This window comes from Alosa sapidissima, chromosome 2 (assembly GCF_018492685.1).
Source record: "Alosa sapidissima isolate fAloSap1 chromosome 2, fAloSap1.pri, whole genome shotgun sequence".
NCBI classification, from domain to species: Eukaryota; Metazoa; Chordata; class Actinopteri; order Clupeiformes; family Clupeidae; genus Alosa; species Alosa sapidissima.
The window spans coordinates 14343940-14357520 of NC_055958.1; the positions used below are offsets into that span (position 1 = coordinate 14343940).

The 13581-nt window shown below is 41.3% G+C and overlaps 1 protein-coding gene across 2 annotated transcripts in view; it reads left to right on the top strand.

Moving 5' to 3' along the window:
- Positions 1-11406, top strand: part of kif5c (kinesin family member 5C) — a 34044-nt gene extending 22638 nt beyond the window's left edge. The window contains exons 14-26 of one of the 2 annotated variants that reach the window (XM_042075390.1): positions 357-563; positions 778-924; positions 1248-1436; positions 1812-1929; positions 2205-2281; positions 2577-2686; positions 4662-4763; positions 6565-6625; positions 6906-6977; positions 8807-8911; positions 9291-9507; positions 10454-10730; positions 11088-11406. In XM_042075390.1, coding sequence (XP_041931324.1) covers positions 357-563; positions 778-924; positions 1248-1436; positions 1812-1929; positions 2205-2281; positions 2577-2686; positions 4662-4763; positions 6565-6625; positions 6906-6977; positions 8807-8911; positions 9291-9507; positions 10454-10713 — 1665 coding nt within the window. In that variant the 3' untranslated portion in view covers positions 10714-10730; positions 11088-11406. The remainder of the gene's footprint in view (positions 1-356; positions 564-777; positions 925-1247; positions 1437-1811; positions 1930-2204; positions 2282-2576; positions 2687-4661; positions 4764-6564; positions 6626-6905; positions 6978-8806; positions 8912-9290; positions 9508-10453; positions 10731-11087) is intronic. The other variant, XM_042075380.1, reaches the window with a different exon arrangement.
- Positions 11407-13581: the final 2175 nt, after the last annotated feature.

Consider the following 13581-nt stretch of genomic DNA (forward strand, 5'->3'; position numbering starts at 1 on the left):
CTGATAAAAGAAGCTCTGAAACATATCTGTTGTATTTCTAATCGTATACTATTTATTGATTATGACAAGACTATTTGAACTGTACATTAACAGACTGGTATAGTGACAGTGTTTAACTATCACTAACAAACAGTTTTTAACCCCTCTTATCTCAGTGTAGAGAATACGCCCATAAAGACAGCATGCTGTAGTAGCAGTTTGCTGTTTTGCACCTATGGTCAAGTTACACTATGGATGTACCTTTTATTCATGTTAAATTACCATACAATTGATTCAATGGTATCAACTGAATTTTGATTCTGACCTTCCGACAAACATAAACATTCACACACACACACACACGTGTGCGTATGTAGCTCCTGGCGTCGACGCGGAGGGACTACGAGAAGACCCAGGAGGACCTGTCGCGTCTGCAGCGGGACCACGAGGCATCCAAGGAGGAGGTGAAGGAGGTGCTGCAGGCCCTGGAAGAGCTGGCCGTCAACTACGACCAGAAGAGCCACCAGGCCGAGGAGCGTGGACGCTCCAACGAGCAGCTCAGCGAGGAGGTCAACCAGAAAACTGTGAGTGTGTGTGAGACGGGGGTGGAGGAGGGGAGGAGTGGTGAGGAAGTGTGTATGTGTGTGTATGTGTATGTGTGTGTTTGTTTGTGCAGAGATGGGAAACGTGGCTTCAGAAAATAAATGTCCTAGCCTGTGCGTGTGTGTGTGTGTGTGTGTGTGTGTGTGTGTGTGCGCGCGCGCGCTCATGCATGTCTGTGTGTGTGTGTGTGTCCAGGCATCTCTGCTGGTGGTGGAGAGGGAGCTGGCCCAGGTGCAGGAAATGAGTAGTCATCAGAAGAAGCGGGCGGCAGAGATCGTCAACCTGCTGCTGCGAGACCTCAGTGACATCGGCAGCGTGATCGGCACCAGTGACCTCAAGGCTGTAAGTACCCTCACTCTACACTTCAGCTCACGCAAACACATATACACTTCTGTCTCATTTAGAAGATGACATGCGACTCTGCTAAACTGTAACTTGGAACATCCACTTCCACTGAGGTCACACTGATCTGCTTCTCTGAGTTCAGCTGAGCGAACTAAGTGAGGGAGATAAACTCAAACAAGGTAAAAATATTTACATGCGAGTCCGGAAACGTCACCAGTCTTAACCAATGCTCACTCTTCTTGTGTCCCTCACTCTCTGGTGCCCAGATGTAGTTATTTTCTCACAGCCCATGTTCCTCTCTCCCTCTCACTGTGTCCCAGATGGCCGAGGCGAATGGAGTCATAGAGGAGGAGTTCACCATGGCCCGTCTCTACATCAGCAAGATGAAGTCGGAGGTGAAGTCTCTGGTCAACCGGAGCAAGCAGCTGGAGAGCACTCAGGCCGACACCAGCCGCAAGATGCAGGCCAATGAGAAGGAGCTGGCCTCCTGTCAGCTCCTCGTCTCCCAGGTATGGGTCGACATGGGGCCTAGGAGTCAAGGGCAATAAATGATCTATCTCTCAGTCAATCAATCAATCTATCTATTGATTTATCTATCTATCTATCTATCTATATATATATATATAATATATATATATATATTATATATATATAAAAAACCTTTAAGACCTCTACATTGCATAGTTGTGCAAGACAAGTTTGTATTTTTGTTGGGATGTTGACCTTTGATGTTTTTTGTGTGTATTGTATTGTTGCTTTTGCAAGCACTCTGCAGTATGAATATTGGGGAGCTTCTCATTGTCATCATAGAAATCAGTTGACCTTTAAGCTCATTGGCTCTGTAAAAGGATCTCACCCATCCTGTTCTTTTTTCTGTTCCTCAGCTTCAGGCCAAGATCAAGTCTCTGACAGACTACATGCAAAACATGGAGCATAAGAAAAGACAGCTGGAGGAGGGCCAAGACTCTCTGATGGAAGAACTTGCCAAGTTACAAGCACAAGGTGCATGTCATGACATATACTGCGCTGCATACACACACATGTACTATAAAGTGTATGTATAGACTATACACACCACACATATACTGGTACACATGCATGGTTACATTTGTGTCCACTTCAACACACACACACACACACACGCACACACATACACACGCACACGCACGCACACACACACACACACACACACACACACACACCACACACACACACACACGCACACACGCACGCACACACACACACACTAAAGGACTGAAATGGCTGTATCTCTGCAGAGAAAGTGCATGAAGTGTCTGTGATGGATAAAGAGAAAGAGCACATGAGCAGGCTACAGGATGCTGAGGAGATTAAGGTGAGCCAAGCTCTCTGTCTGCACTAACCTCTCTTTCATTCCTCACTTGTACATTTGCACTTATACATACTGTACATTTCTCTTCCTACACGTGTCCTAGATGTTCTCGCATCAGTTATTTGTTCACAATAAACATTTGTCAAGCAAAGTGGATAAATAATGTTCATCAGTACTAGATATAGATGGATGGAAATGAAAAATTCTGGATATATCATAAAGTTGTGAACTTCAAAGCAAAGGAACCAAGGGAACAAAGATAAAAGCAGAGTGTGTGGATTTCGCTGTGTCTGTGCAGAAAACCCTTGAGGAACAGATGGAGAACCACCGAGAGGTCCACCAGAAGCACCTGTCGCGTCTGCGAGACGAGATCGACCACAAGCAGAAGATCCTGGATGAGCTCAGAGAGTGGGTGACTGCATTAGTGTCTTAGAATAACAGTCACACCATCACCAATATTTAAGCACCTGAGTTGTATGTCAATAGCTTTGCATCCTTCTGATCCTAACGGAGAACTTGAGATGATGACATATTACAGTTTTTCTCAGTAGTTTTGGTGCTTTTCTCACATCACTATTAACATTTGCACAGCAGTTAGTGCATTTCTCAAAACAATTAGTGCAAACTGCAAAACCTAGTGGATAATCTGCAAAAGCACGTCGCTTGCTCAAAATGGATAGTCCATTCCTCAAAAGCAAGTATTTATGTCAATGAAACTGCCAGTGTCATCAAAATGAGAAGTCTTGACACCATCGTTTATGAACAAGATAGTCAAATGGCTTTGTCATGTTTTCATTATGGCAGCTTATTCTCTACCTGAACATGCTCAAGACAGCACTAAACAGTACTTGTACAGCCATTTGAAAACTACAGTAAAGTTAGAAATTGCTGTAGTTAGGAGTAAGTGAGTACAAGACACTGTACGTTTCACATTTTTACTGTATATGCTCTTTGCAATTCTACAGCATTGTGACAGAATTTGATAACTAGTTCACCAATTTTGTATGCAATGACTCAAGCAATGAAATGAAGACTATTAGTTTTATTGGGAACGACTATTCAGCATCCATAAGTATAGTTCATTTTGACTGACATGACAAAGCAACTGATACATGTCCAAAAGCATTTGCAATTTGTTCAGAGGAAGGAGAAATTGCTACTATGATGTGCACAAATGACTAAATGTTGTGGAGGTTGAACTAATAGTTATGAGAATTTTCATTCTGATCTGAGAAAAGCACCAAAGCGACTGAGAAAAACTGTAATGAGATATTTTTGACCAGCATCATCCAGGTGAATCATAACACCTGTCCTGTAATAGTACCAGGCGCAGTACTGTTGTGCATACACTCTATGATTAAGTTGAAATAGGATTGTGTTGAGTTGAAATGAGGTTGAGTTGAGTTGAAATGAGGTTGAGTTGAGTTAAAATGAGGTTTAGTTTAGTTAAAATGAGATTGAGTTGTGTTGAGTTGAGTTGAAATGAGGTTGAGTTGAGTTGAAATGAGGTTGAGTTAAAATGAGGTTTAGTTGAGTTAAAATGAGATTGAGTTGTGTTGAGTTGAAATGAGGTTGAGTTGTGTTGAGTTGAGTTGAAATGAGGTTGAGTTGAGTTTAAATGAGGTTTAGTTGAGTTAAAATGAGATTGAGTTATGTTGAGTTGAAATGAGGTTGAGTTGTGTTTAGTTGAGTTGAAATGAGGTTGAGTTGAGTTGAAATGAGGTTGAGTTAAAATTAGGTTTAGTTTAGTTAAAATGAGATTGAGTTGAGTTGAGTTGAAATGAGGTTGAGTTGTGTTGAGTTGAGTTGAAATGAGGTTGAGTTGAGTTTAAATGAGGTTTAGTTGAGTTAAAATGAGATTGAGTTGTGTTGAGTTGAAATTAGGTTGAGTTGTGTTTAGTTGAGTTGAAATGAGGTTGAGTTGAGGTGAAATGAGGTTGAGTTGAAATGAGGTTGAGTTAAGTAGAAATGAGGTTGGGTTGAGTTGAGTTGAAATGAGGTTGAGTTGTGTTGAGTTGAAATGAGGTTGAGTTGAGGTGAAATGAGGTTGAGTTGTGTTTAATTGAGTTGAGTTGAAATGAGGTTGAGTTAAGGTGAAATGAGGTTGAGTTGTGTTAAGTTGAGTTGAAATGAGGTTGAGTTGAAATGAGGTTGAGTTGAGGTGAAATGAGGTTGAGTTGAAATGAGGTTGAGTTGTGTTGAGTTGAGGTGAAATGAGGTTGAGTTGAAATGAGGTTGAGTTGAGTAGAAATGAGGTTGAGTTGTGTTGAGTTGAGTTGAGTTGAAATGAGGTTGAGTTGTGTTGAATTGAATTGAAATGAGGTTGAGCTGAATCGTGAGCTGAATCGTCAGCTGTGTGTGTGTGTGTGTGATTCCCCTCCAGTCTGAATGAGGCCCTGCAGCTGGAGCGGGCGAAGCTGTTGTCGGACTATGAGAAGCTGAAGCAGCAAGAACAGGAGAAGGATGAGAAACTGCAGAACCTCATGTAAGTCTCCTGGGCTCTTGTGTCCACGGTTACCCTTCCCACGGTAAAGATGTCTATCTGTCATGTAGCCGAACTACTGATCCAAATTTATTAGTTGCGAAGTTGCGGTCATATAGGTTTAGTCAGATTTTTTTTTTTTTTTTTTTTCGCATGTCCAAATTTCCGTCAAGGATTCCAGGGACACTGTAAGACCGGGGTACATGAAACTCGGTGGGCATGTAACCCCACATGGATAGCATGGAACCTCCTTTTTTCGTTTTGATCTGTAGCCCCCCCGCTGGACTGGACCCCCCCGAAAAGAGGGTAGGGCAGACACAGTTTTCTGTGAATATCTCGAGTTTAGGAGGACCATTTTTTTTTTGTATGTTGATCTCAAAGGGCCATGCCAACCCATTCCATAACCACTCATTTAATGTATAGCGCCACCTAGTTAAACACAAAAAAGTAAAAATGAGGTGTTGTAATCGCAGGTATCTGTGACCTAACATAGTCAAAACTGCACGGAAATGGACGTGTAGGATCATTATGACACCCTCTGAATGCACGCCAAGTTTCGTGGAATTCCGTTCATGGGGGGCCACACAATAAATTAATTTATGTCAATATACACCAACTGGCCTGTAGGTGGCCGGAGACAGTTTTCTGTGAATATCTCGAGAACCGTAGGGCCTAGGAGGTCCACCTTTTTTTTCTATGTTGGTCTTAAGGGGGCATGTCAACCTATCCCATTACTACTTATTTCATGTATAGCGCCACCTAGTTTAAAATTAAAAAGCAAAACATTAGGTGTTTTCATCACAATATCTCTGGCTGACATGGTCAAAACTGCACGAAATTGAAAGTGTAGGATCATTATGACACCCTCCGAATGCATGCTAAGTTTCGTGGACTTTCGTTCATGGGGGGCCTTACAATAAAATAATTTATGTGTACATTTAGTGACCGTACACCAACAAGGATTCCCGGGACACTGAAAGACCGGGGTACACGAAACTTGGTGGGCATGTAACCCCACATGGATAGCATGGAACCATCGCTTTTCGTTTTGATCTGTAGCCCCCCCGCTGGACCCCCCGAAAGGAGGGTAGGGCAGACACAGTTTTCTGTGAATATCTTGAGAACCGTAGGGCCTAGGATGACCAATTTTTTGCGTATGTTTGCCTCCAGGGGTCATGTAACCCATTCCATATGCACACATGTGCATAAACAGATACTGTACACACGCACACACATACATTCACAGTAATCCTACGTATGACACATACTCACACAGTAGACATATATATGCATGCATGCGCATGCACACACACAGGCACATAAACAGGCAAACACACAAGCACATGCACGCACACACACCCACACACACATAAACATAAACATGTACACGCACACATGCACACAATTCAAGAATTTCTCAGAATTATGAACAGGCAAGATGGGGGTGGGGTTGTATAAAATGTATATTACATGTGAAATCTATGAACTAATCATGTTTTGGTACTTGTTGTCTAGCAGATACCAGTGAGAATTGAGTGTGCATAATGCAATTCAGTGAGACAGTTAGAATCATATATGCCTTTCAGCGTGACTTATTTTTGTGGAAAACATGTGCTGGACTGGGCGGCGGTCATATTTTGTAACGCTCTACGGTACATCTAGTTTTATTGCACTTAGACTTAACCTCTTTTGCAACAAAAACATATCACACTACACTATAACACGCCTTCAGACTGTGGAAGGGAATGGGGTGTAAACAGGGGAAGCAGAAGGTCGATTTCTGACTGACCCACTTGTCCTGCAGCTTGCTCAATGAGAAAAGGGAGCTGGCCAAGGAGGATCTCAAGGGCCTTGAGGAGACTGTGGTGAGTGGACAGTTCACATTTCCTGTTTTGCTCCAACTTTAGCTTAGTGTGCTGTTGTATTGCTCATTATAAATGTCAGTATTAAACTGGACATAATGCATGCACATCCACTCTCTTTAAAGCCCCTTTCTGCAAACAGCAGCAAATCTTTGTCCAGAATCTCAATATCACTCTCAAGCAATATGACTGATGTAACAGTAGTATCTGCGACAGTATATGTGTAGTATGTCTGTAAAAAAACATTCAGATAAAGTTGTTCACTTTTTTCTTTTCTTTATAGGCTAAAGAACTTCAAACACTCCATAATCTACGAAAGCTCTTCATTGATGATCTCAATACTCGTGTGAATAGAGTAAGAACACATTTCTATGCTATTTCACAGCATGTTTTTTATTTTCGTAAAAAAGACAAGGATTGACTCGTTTTACTCGTTTTAACTCGTGTTAAGGTTTGTACATCAGTATAAGCATATAAAACACAGATCAACAAACTCAAAAGCTTCAACATCTTGAGTTATGTTAAAGGTGAGGTGTGTGTGTGTTGAGTTATGTTAAAGGTGAGGTGTGTGTGTAGTTGAGTTATGTTAAAGGTGAGGTGTGTGTGTGTGTGTGTGTGCTTGAGTTATGTTAAAGGTGAGGTGTGTGTGAGTGCTTGAGTTATGTTAAAGGTGAGGTGTGTGTGTAGTTGAGTTATGTTAAAGGTGAGGTGTGTGTGTGCTTGAGTTATGTTAAAGGTGATGTGTGCGTGTGCTTGAGTTATGTTAAAGGTGAGGTGTGTGTGTAGTTGAGTTATGTTAAAGGTGAGGTGTGTGTGTGTGTGTGTGTGTGTGTGTGTGCTTGAGTTATGTTAAAGGTGAGGTGTGCGTGTGCTTGAGTTATGTTAAAGATAAGGTGTGTGTGCTTGAGTTATGTTAAAGGTAAGGTGTGTGAAGGTGAGGTGTGTGTGTGCTTGAGTTATGTTAAAGGTGAGGTGTGTGTGTGCTTGAGTTATGTTAAAGGTGATGTGTGTGTGTGTGTGTGTGCTTGAGTTATGTTAAAGGTGAGGTTTGTGTGTGCTTGAGTTATGTTAAAGGTGATGTGTGTGCGTGTGCTTGAGTTATGTTAAAGGTGAGGTTTGTGTGTGCTTGAGTTATGTTAAAGGTGATGTGTGTGCGTGTGCTTGAGTTATGTTAAAGGTGAGGTTTGTGTGTGCTTGAGTTATGTTAAAGGTGAGCCCTCACAGCTGCGCTCCCTGCAAGTCCTTGAGTTTGGGCCACTGTCATCTTTCTGTGACGACCACATGGTCACCAAAGGGACCCTCCGCCTCCCTCATACGTCCGGTGGCTCCGAGCCATCGCTCCTTGGCTCGTGGCTTCGCCGCCTGCTAGCGGTCACGTGACCAGATCGCACTGTGAGAAAGGAAATTCAAAACGGGCCTAGGCTGAAATATTGATGACAACGGGCTCAGGAAATCCCATGGTGGCTCTTCCAGGGAAGGGTGACCCTGAATCACTCCTCAGCTCAGACGTGTGTCAGCGTTTGACTCAGGGTCCAAGGAGTGACACCAGTTTAACTGTTAACACATAGGCAAGGGTTTAGGGATTACGGTACATCCTTTCCCATTGTGTGCAAATATAGGCCTAGTTACAGTAATCTGCTGCAGCAGCTGCTGGTCTTTGCCAGCAGAGGGAACACTTATTCCACTATGTAGTTTCCTCACATAGCAAATGAACTATCGATAAGCACATGTCATAGTAGTAAGAATATAATGGACCTTTGACATTTGAGAAAAATGCTGTTATGATTATCTAAAGTGTAATAACAGTTAGGGGCATCATCTGATTTATAGTGAAAAAGATTGAGATTTTTATTTTGAACTTTATGCCCTCCTCTAAGTTTAATATGTGCATTCTGTCAGAGACATATTAGATTCTGTGTACATTCAAATTTGTTACATCAAAATATTACCTACAAATTCACCTGGCTCCTGAACCAGTCACTCTCTTCTCTGTAAGTCCCAGTTTAAATCTTACTCTTCCCTGTTTGAAATGCCACCAGGTTCACCATCCACATCACTTTCACAATCTTTTTCAAACTTCAACATTTCTGCAGTTAATTCAGATTTGAAGGGACTGCACAAATACACATGTTGTTTTTCAGTCCCTGAATGTATGTCAATGACATCACTTCCTGCCCTTCACAGAATGTTGAGCTGGAATGTGATGAAGCTGGTGGCAGTCTGGCCCAGAAACAGAAGATCATCTTCCTGGAGAACAATCTGGAACAGCTCACCAAAGTTCACAAACAGGTGGGCCTCTTTAAAAGTCTTCAACACAAGTGTCCACTTTTATCAATAAATATATGGTTGTGACCTTTGAAATCAGGAAAGGATTGTTTTATTTTGTGAAGTGTACTTCTATCATGCACTTCAGTGTTTTTACTCAACTTAAAAAAGGGAGTGGTGTTTTGATGAGACAAATGTGAAAATACTGGAATTGTGAATCGTTTTATTGAAATGTAACACACAGCCTAGATGGTTGTGACTTTTGATATGAGGAGAGGATTGTTTCGCCAAAAAACACTTTCTTTGTGTGATAAGTGTCTGTAAACAAATGCAACAATACAACTAACAAATATTTTCTCTCTCTCTTTTTCTCTTGTTCTGGTTCCCTGTCTCTCTCTCCCAGCTGGTGCGTGATAATGCAGACCTGCGCTGTGAGCTGCCCAAGCTGGAGAAGCGCCTACGGGCCACTGTGGAGAGGGTGAAGGCCCTGGAGACTGCTCTGCGCGACGCCAAGGAGAGTGCCATGCGTGACCGCAAGCGCTACCAACAGGAGGTGGACCGCATCAAAGAAGTTGTCCGCAACAAGAACATCGCTAGAAGGGGACACTCCGCACAAATTGGTGAGTGGGAGCATATACTTTTTCTTTCAGAAGAATAATGTAATCACATATCATGTTTATTTCTATACTACAACTGAGGGCATTCAGTTACTAGGAGAGTATATTCTGTTAGTATATATGTTTACCTCAGTTACTATGAGAGATGTCTACTGGGGCGGTGGTAGTGTAGCGGTTAAGGAACTGGGCTAGCGTGCAGTAGCCTGAAAGTTGTCGGTTCAATTCCCGGCTTCCACCGTTGTGCCCTTGAGCAAGGCACTTAACCCCAAGTTGTGCCGGGGACAATGTGATCCCTTGTGATATAGTTGACATATATAAGTCGCTTTGGCTAAAAATGCGTCAGCCCAATGCAATGTAATAATGTCTACTCAATTGCTACGTTATGTTGTGTTTACCTCAGTTAGTTACTATGAGAGTATGTCTACTCTGGCACTATACTGTGTTTACCTCAGTTAGTTAACAGATAGACAGAATACCCTGTGACCCTTCCCATGTCCTGTTTTCACAATATGAGATGGTACTATCAGGTAGACTATTTAAACAGACAGATTTAAAGTTTCTGTCAGTCTTCTTTACAAACAACTTAAATAGACATAAACCTGGGCTGCACCACATGCTTATTATTATTTTTATGCATTTTTTAACTGCCATTCTTTTACCCACCTATTCTGTAAGTGTAATTAGAGATCCATGGACAGTTCACATTCTTGCAAATGGGCTCCTCTGTGCTGTGTACCATGCTGTCAATGTTTCTATTTATTATGTAACGTGTTGTCTGTCATGTCCCTGTTGATGTATGTCTATCACTGGGTTATGCTTTGATGAGGCCAAGACAAATTTCCCCATGGGGACATTTATATTCTGTTCTGTTAGAGAATGTGTCTACTCTGGCATTATACTGTGTTTACCTCAGTTAGTTACAATGAGAGTATGTCTGTTCCCTGTCCAGCTAAGCCCATCAGGGCAGGCCACAGCCACCACCAGAGCCAGGGCGGCTCCCCCAGTATGGGTCAAGGCATCAGAGGAGGAGCATCCAGCCGGCACCACCACAGCAGCCCACAGCACCACCTCCACCATCAACAGTCACCGCAGCACCATCACCATGCACAGCAGCAGCAGCAACACCACCACCATGCTCAACAGCACCATCACCATAAACAACAACAACATCCACAGCAACAGCAGAGGCAGCAGCAGCAGCATCACTAAGCCAAATAAAAGGTGAAGTGAGTATTGTACACTTGTTGTGACCAAAAACCTGTTCTTGTCAGGCATTGCAAGTCATCAGTGATAAATTCCTAATATGGCATTTTAGGAGTCCCTTTGCTAAATACATTTTAAAAGTCTCCAGCAGGGGGTGGTGTCCCACTACCACTTGTCCTGTTAATGTTGTAATTTACCCTATCCCATACACACATCTGTCTCACTATGTATATGTTGAATTTAGTGTACAAGAGCTAGGCATTGTTTTCCATTTACATTATTTCTGAAGTACTGATAACAGTCAACATGTCTACTCTATGGTATTGAGATGCATTTCTAATGGACTGTGCATTACATAACATGGTGTTCTTTCTTTACAGAATATAAAGAATGGACGGGCCAGCAACCCATCACATTCATCATGTTCATCAACAGGATTATTGCTCCTTCCCAACTGCCTTTTTGTAAAAAGGAACATTATAACCGGTAAAACTCCAGACTGATGCGTTTCCTGCTTTTTGTTTTCTCAGTATTTCTCAAGTCTGATTGGAGCTAGTTACTTCAACACACACAACTCAACTTAATAGAGGGCCCTAATAGATCTTTCCTTTTCAATTCATGTCCATGCAGAGAGACACACACAGGCACACGCACATACACACACACACACACACACACACACACACACACACACACACACACACATACATACACACACACACACACACAAACAAACACATCTAAGCACACATTCACAGACAGATACAAACAGGTGAACACACACACACACACACACACACACACACACACACACACACACACGTCTAAATATACCTAGCCATAAACATACACATTCACAGACAGATACAAACAGGTGAACCCATACACACACACACACACACACACACACACACACACACACACACACACACACACACACACACACACACACTGCTTCATGCCAGTGTGATCATATGAGAATAAAAGAGTGCAGTGTATTGTTTTGACTCTTTGCCTTTTGCCAACACTATTATTCAAGGAGTAATGAGACAAGGAGTATAGACTTGTTTATGAATGTATTATTTTTTATGAAGTTCATATTTGTTTGGTATTCTGTCCAAATGTTTCTACTGATTTTTTATATTTATTATTTTTTTATATTTATTAATTGTCACAGGTGTTTAAGTTTGCACATCCAAAATATTAATGTTTCATTATTTAACTTAATAACTTGTACATTTGATTTCATCTTAAATTATGTTTACGTATGTTAACTGCATTTTTTGGTAGGTTTTAATTTATGAAATGTAAATTAATTTTAAACATTGCTTTGATGCAGACAGTCCTCTTGATTAATTACCTCCAAAGCACTTCTCCAATGTCAAAAAATGTTTATGTGTATTTGGATATTTCCAAAATCTGAGAATCAAAGTTAACACCAAATTGCCACCTCTCAAAATGTTCTCTGTATGTATCTTAAGCACATCGAAGGCCATACACAGACGGAAACCATTTTGAAATACAACATCTGTTCACAACAAAGGCAAGGCTTCTCTCCAGAGGAACTGATGCTGACCAGTCAATCAGTACATCATGTTTTGAATTTTAAGAGAAGTTTTGACCTTACTGTGAGCACAAATATAGAGCTATGTGGTCTGAGCCACATTCCTGGCCAAATTTACCTCTGCGCAAAACATTCCGTTTTACCTCTTATTAGACTCTCAGGATTCTGCCATGAGGGTAGGACATGCCCTTTGTTATTGAAGAAATGTTAACAGTGTTCACAAAACGTAGTGTTAACTATTCAAGGGTTGGAAATGTATTAATGCAGTGCTCCACTGATGTTTCTTTGAGGGTGGCATTACTCAAAACCTACCTCCTTCTTTCCTTATATTCTCATACATGGTCAGCTATTTTACCAGTTCAGACATTTATATTCTTCCTCTAATGTATTTTGATGACACTTTGGGCACAATGTAACATACAGTATGTGTATATATTGTGTACAATCAAATACTAATCGTCAGTGGTCAGTTTTGTCAAATCCAACTTCCTCATTTTGCGCCTGACAACTCAACGCTAATGCTAAATGCATTCAAATAACTGATTGTACAATTTGGCCTGATGTTGGATGTTTTCTGATGGTTTGATGACTGATTGTACTGTAAAGTGTACCTCTATCATACACTTCAGTGTTTTTTTTATTCAATTAAAAAAAAGGAAGTAGCATTTTGATGAGACAATATCAAAAAGCTGAAATTGTGAATTGTTCTATTGAAGTGTAACACGGCCTAGATGCATTGCTTCATGTGCAGTGGCTTTGAAGTATCTGCATATCTGAGGTATTTGTTCGCACGCACTGTCTTGCCATTTATCTGTAGTAGTTGGACTAACGTCTGTCTCAACCAGTGACTGTATGATTTTAGACAACCATGGTGCCATATGGTCACTACTACGAAGGAGTGTGGTACAAACTGCTGTTTGTGAGCCACAGTATGTTTGCTGAATCATCACACAACTGTAGTACATTGTTTGTCGTTTCTCTGTTTTTAAACTTCTACTTCCCTTTTCCTCTGTCTGATTCACTACTGTTTATCTTGGGGAAAAAAAGGTATTGGATTTCTTAAGTGTGTATATCTTTGCAGAAGTGTCAATACCTGGCTACTCTTAATGAACTTTTTCACTATGATATAGTCAGTTTTGTTGTGACAGATATTGGATGCCAGTCTTGCAGCACAGAAAGTATTTGATGGCAGTGGGCATCTAGGATGTGTTACCAACCATACTTTTAATACATGGGACAGGCTACTACTTGATAAAGATTTTAGGGTAATGTTGGGATGCAAGATGTATTATGTGAAATGGTACATTGAG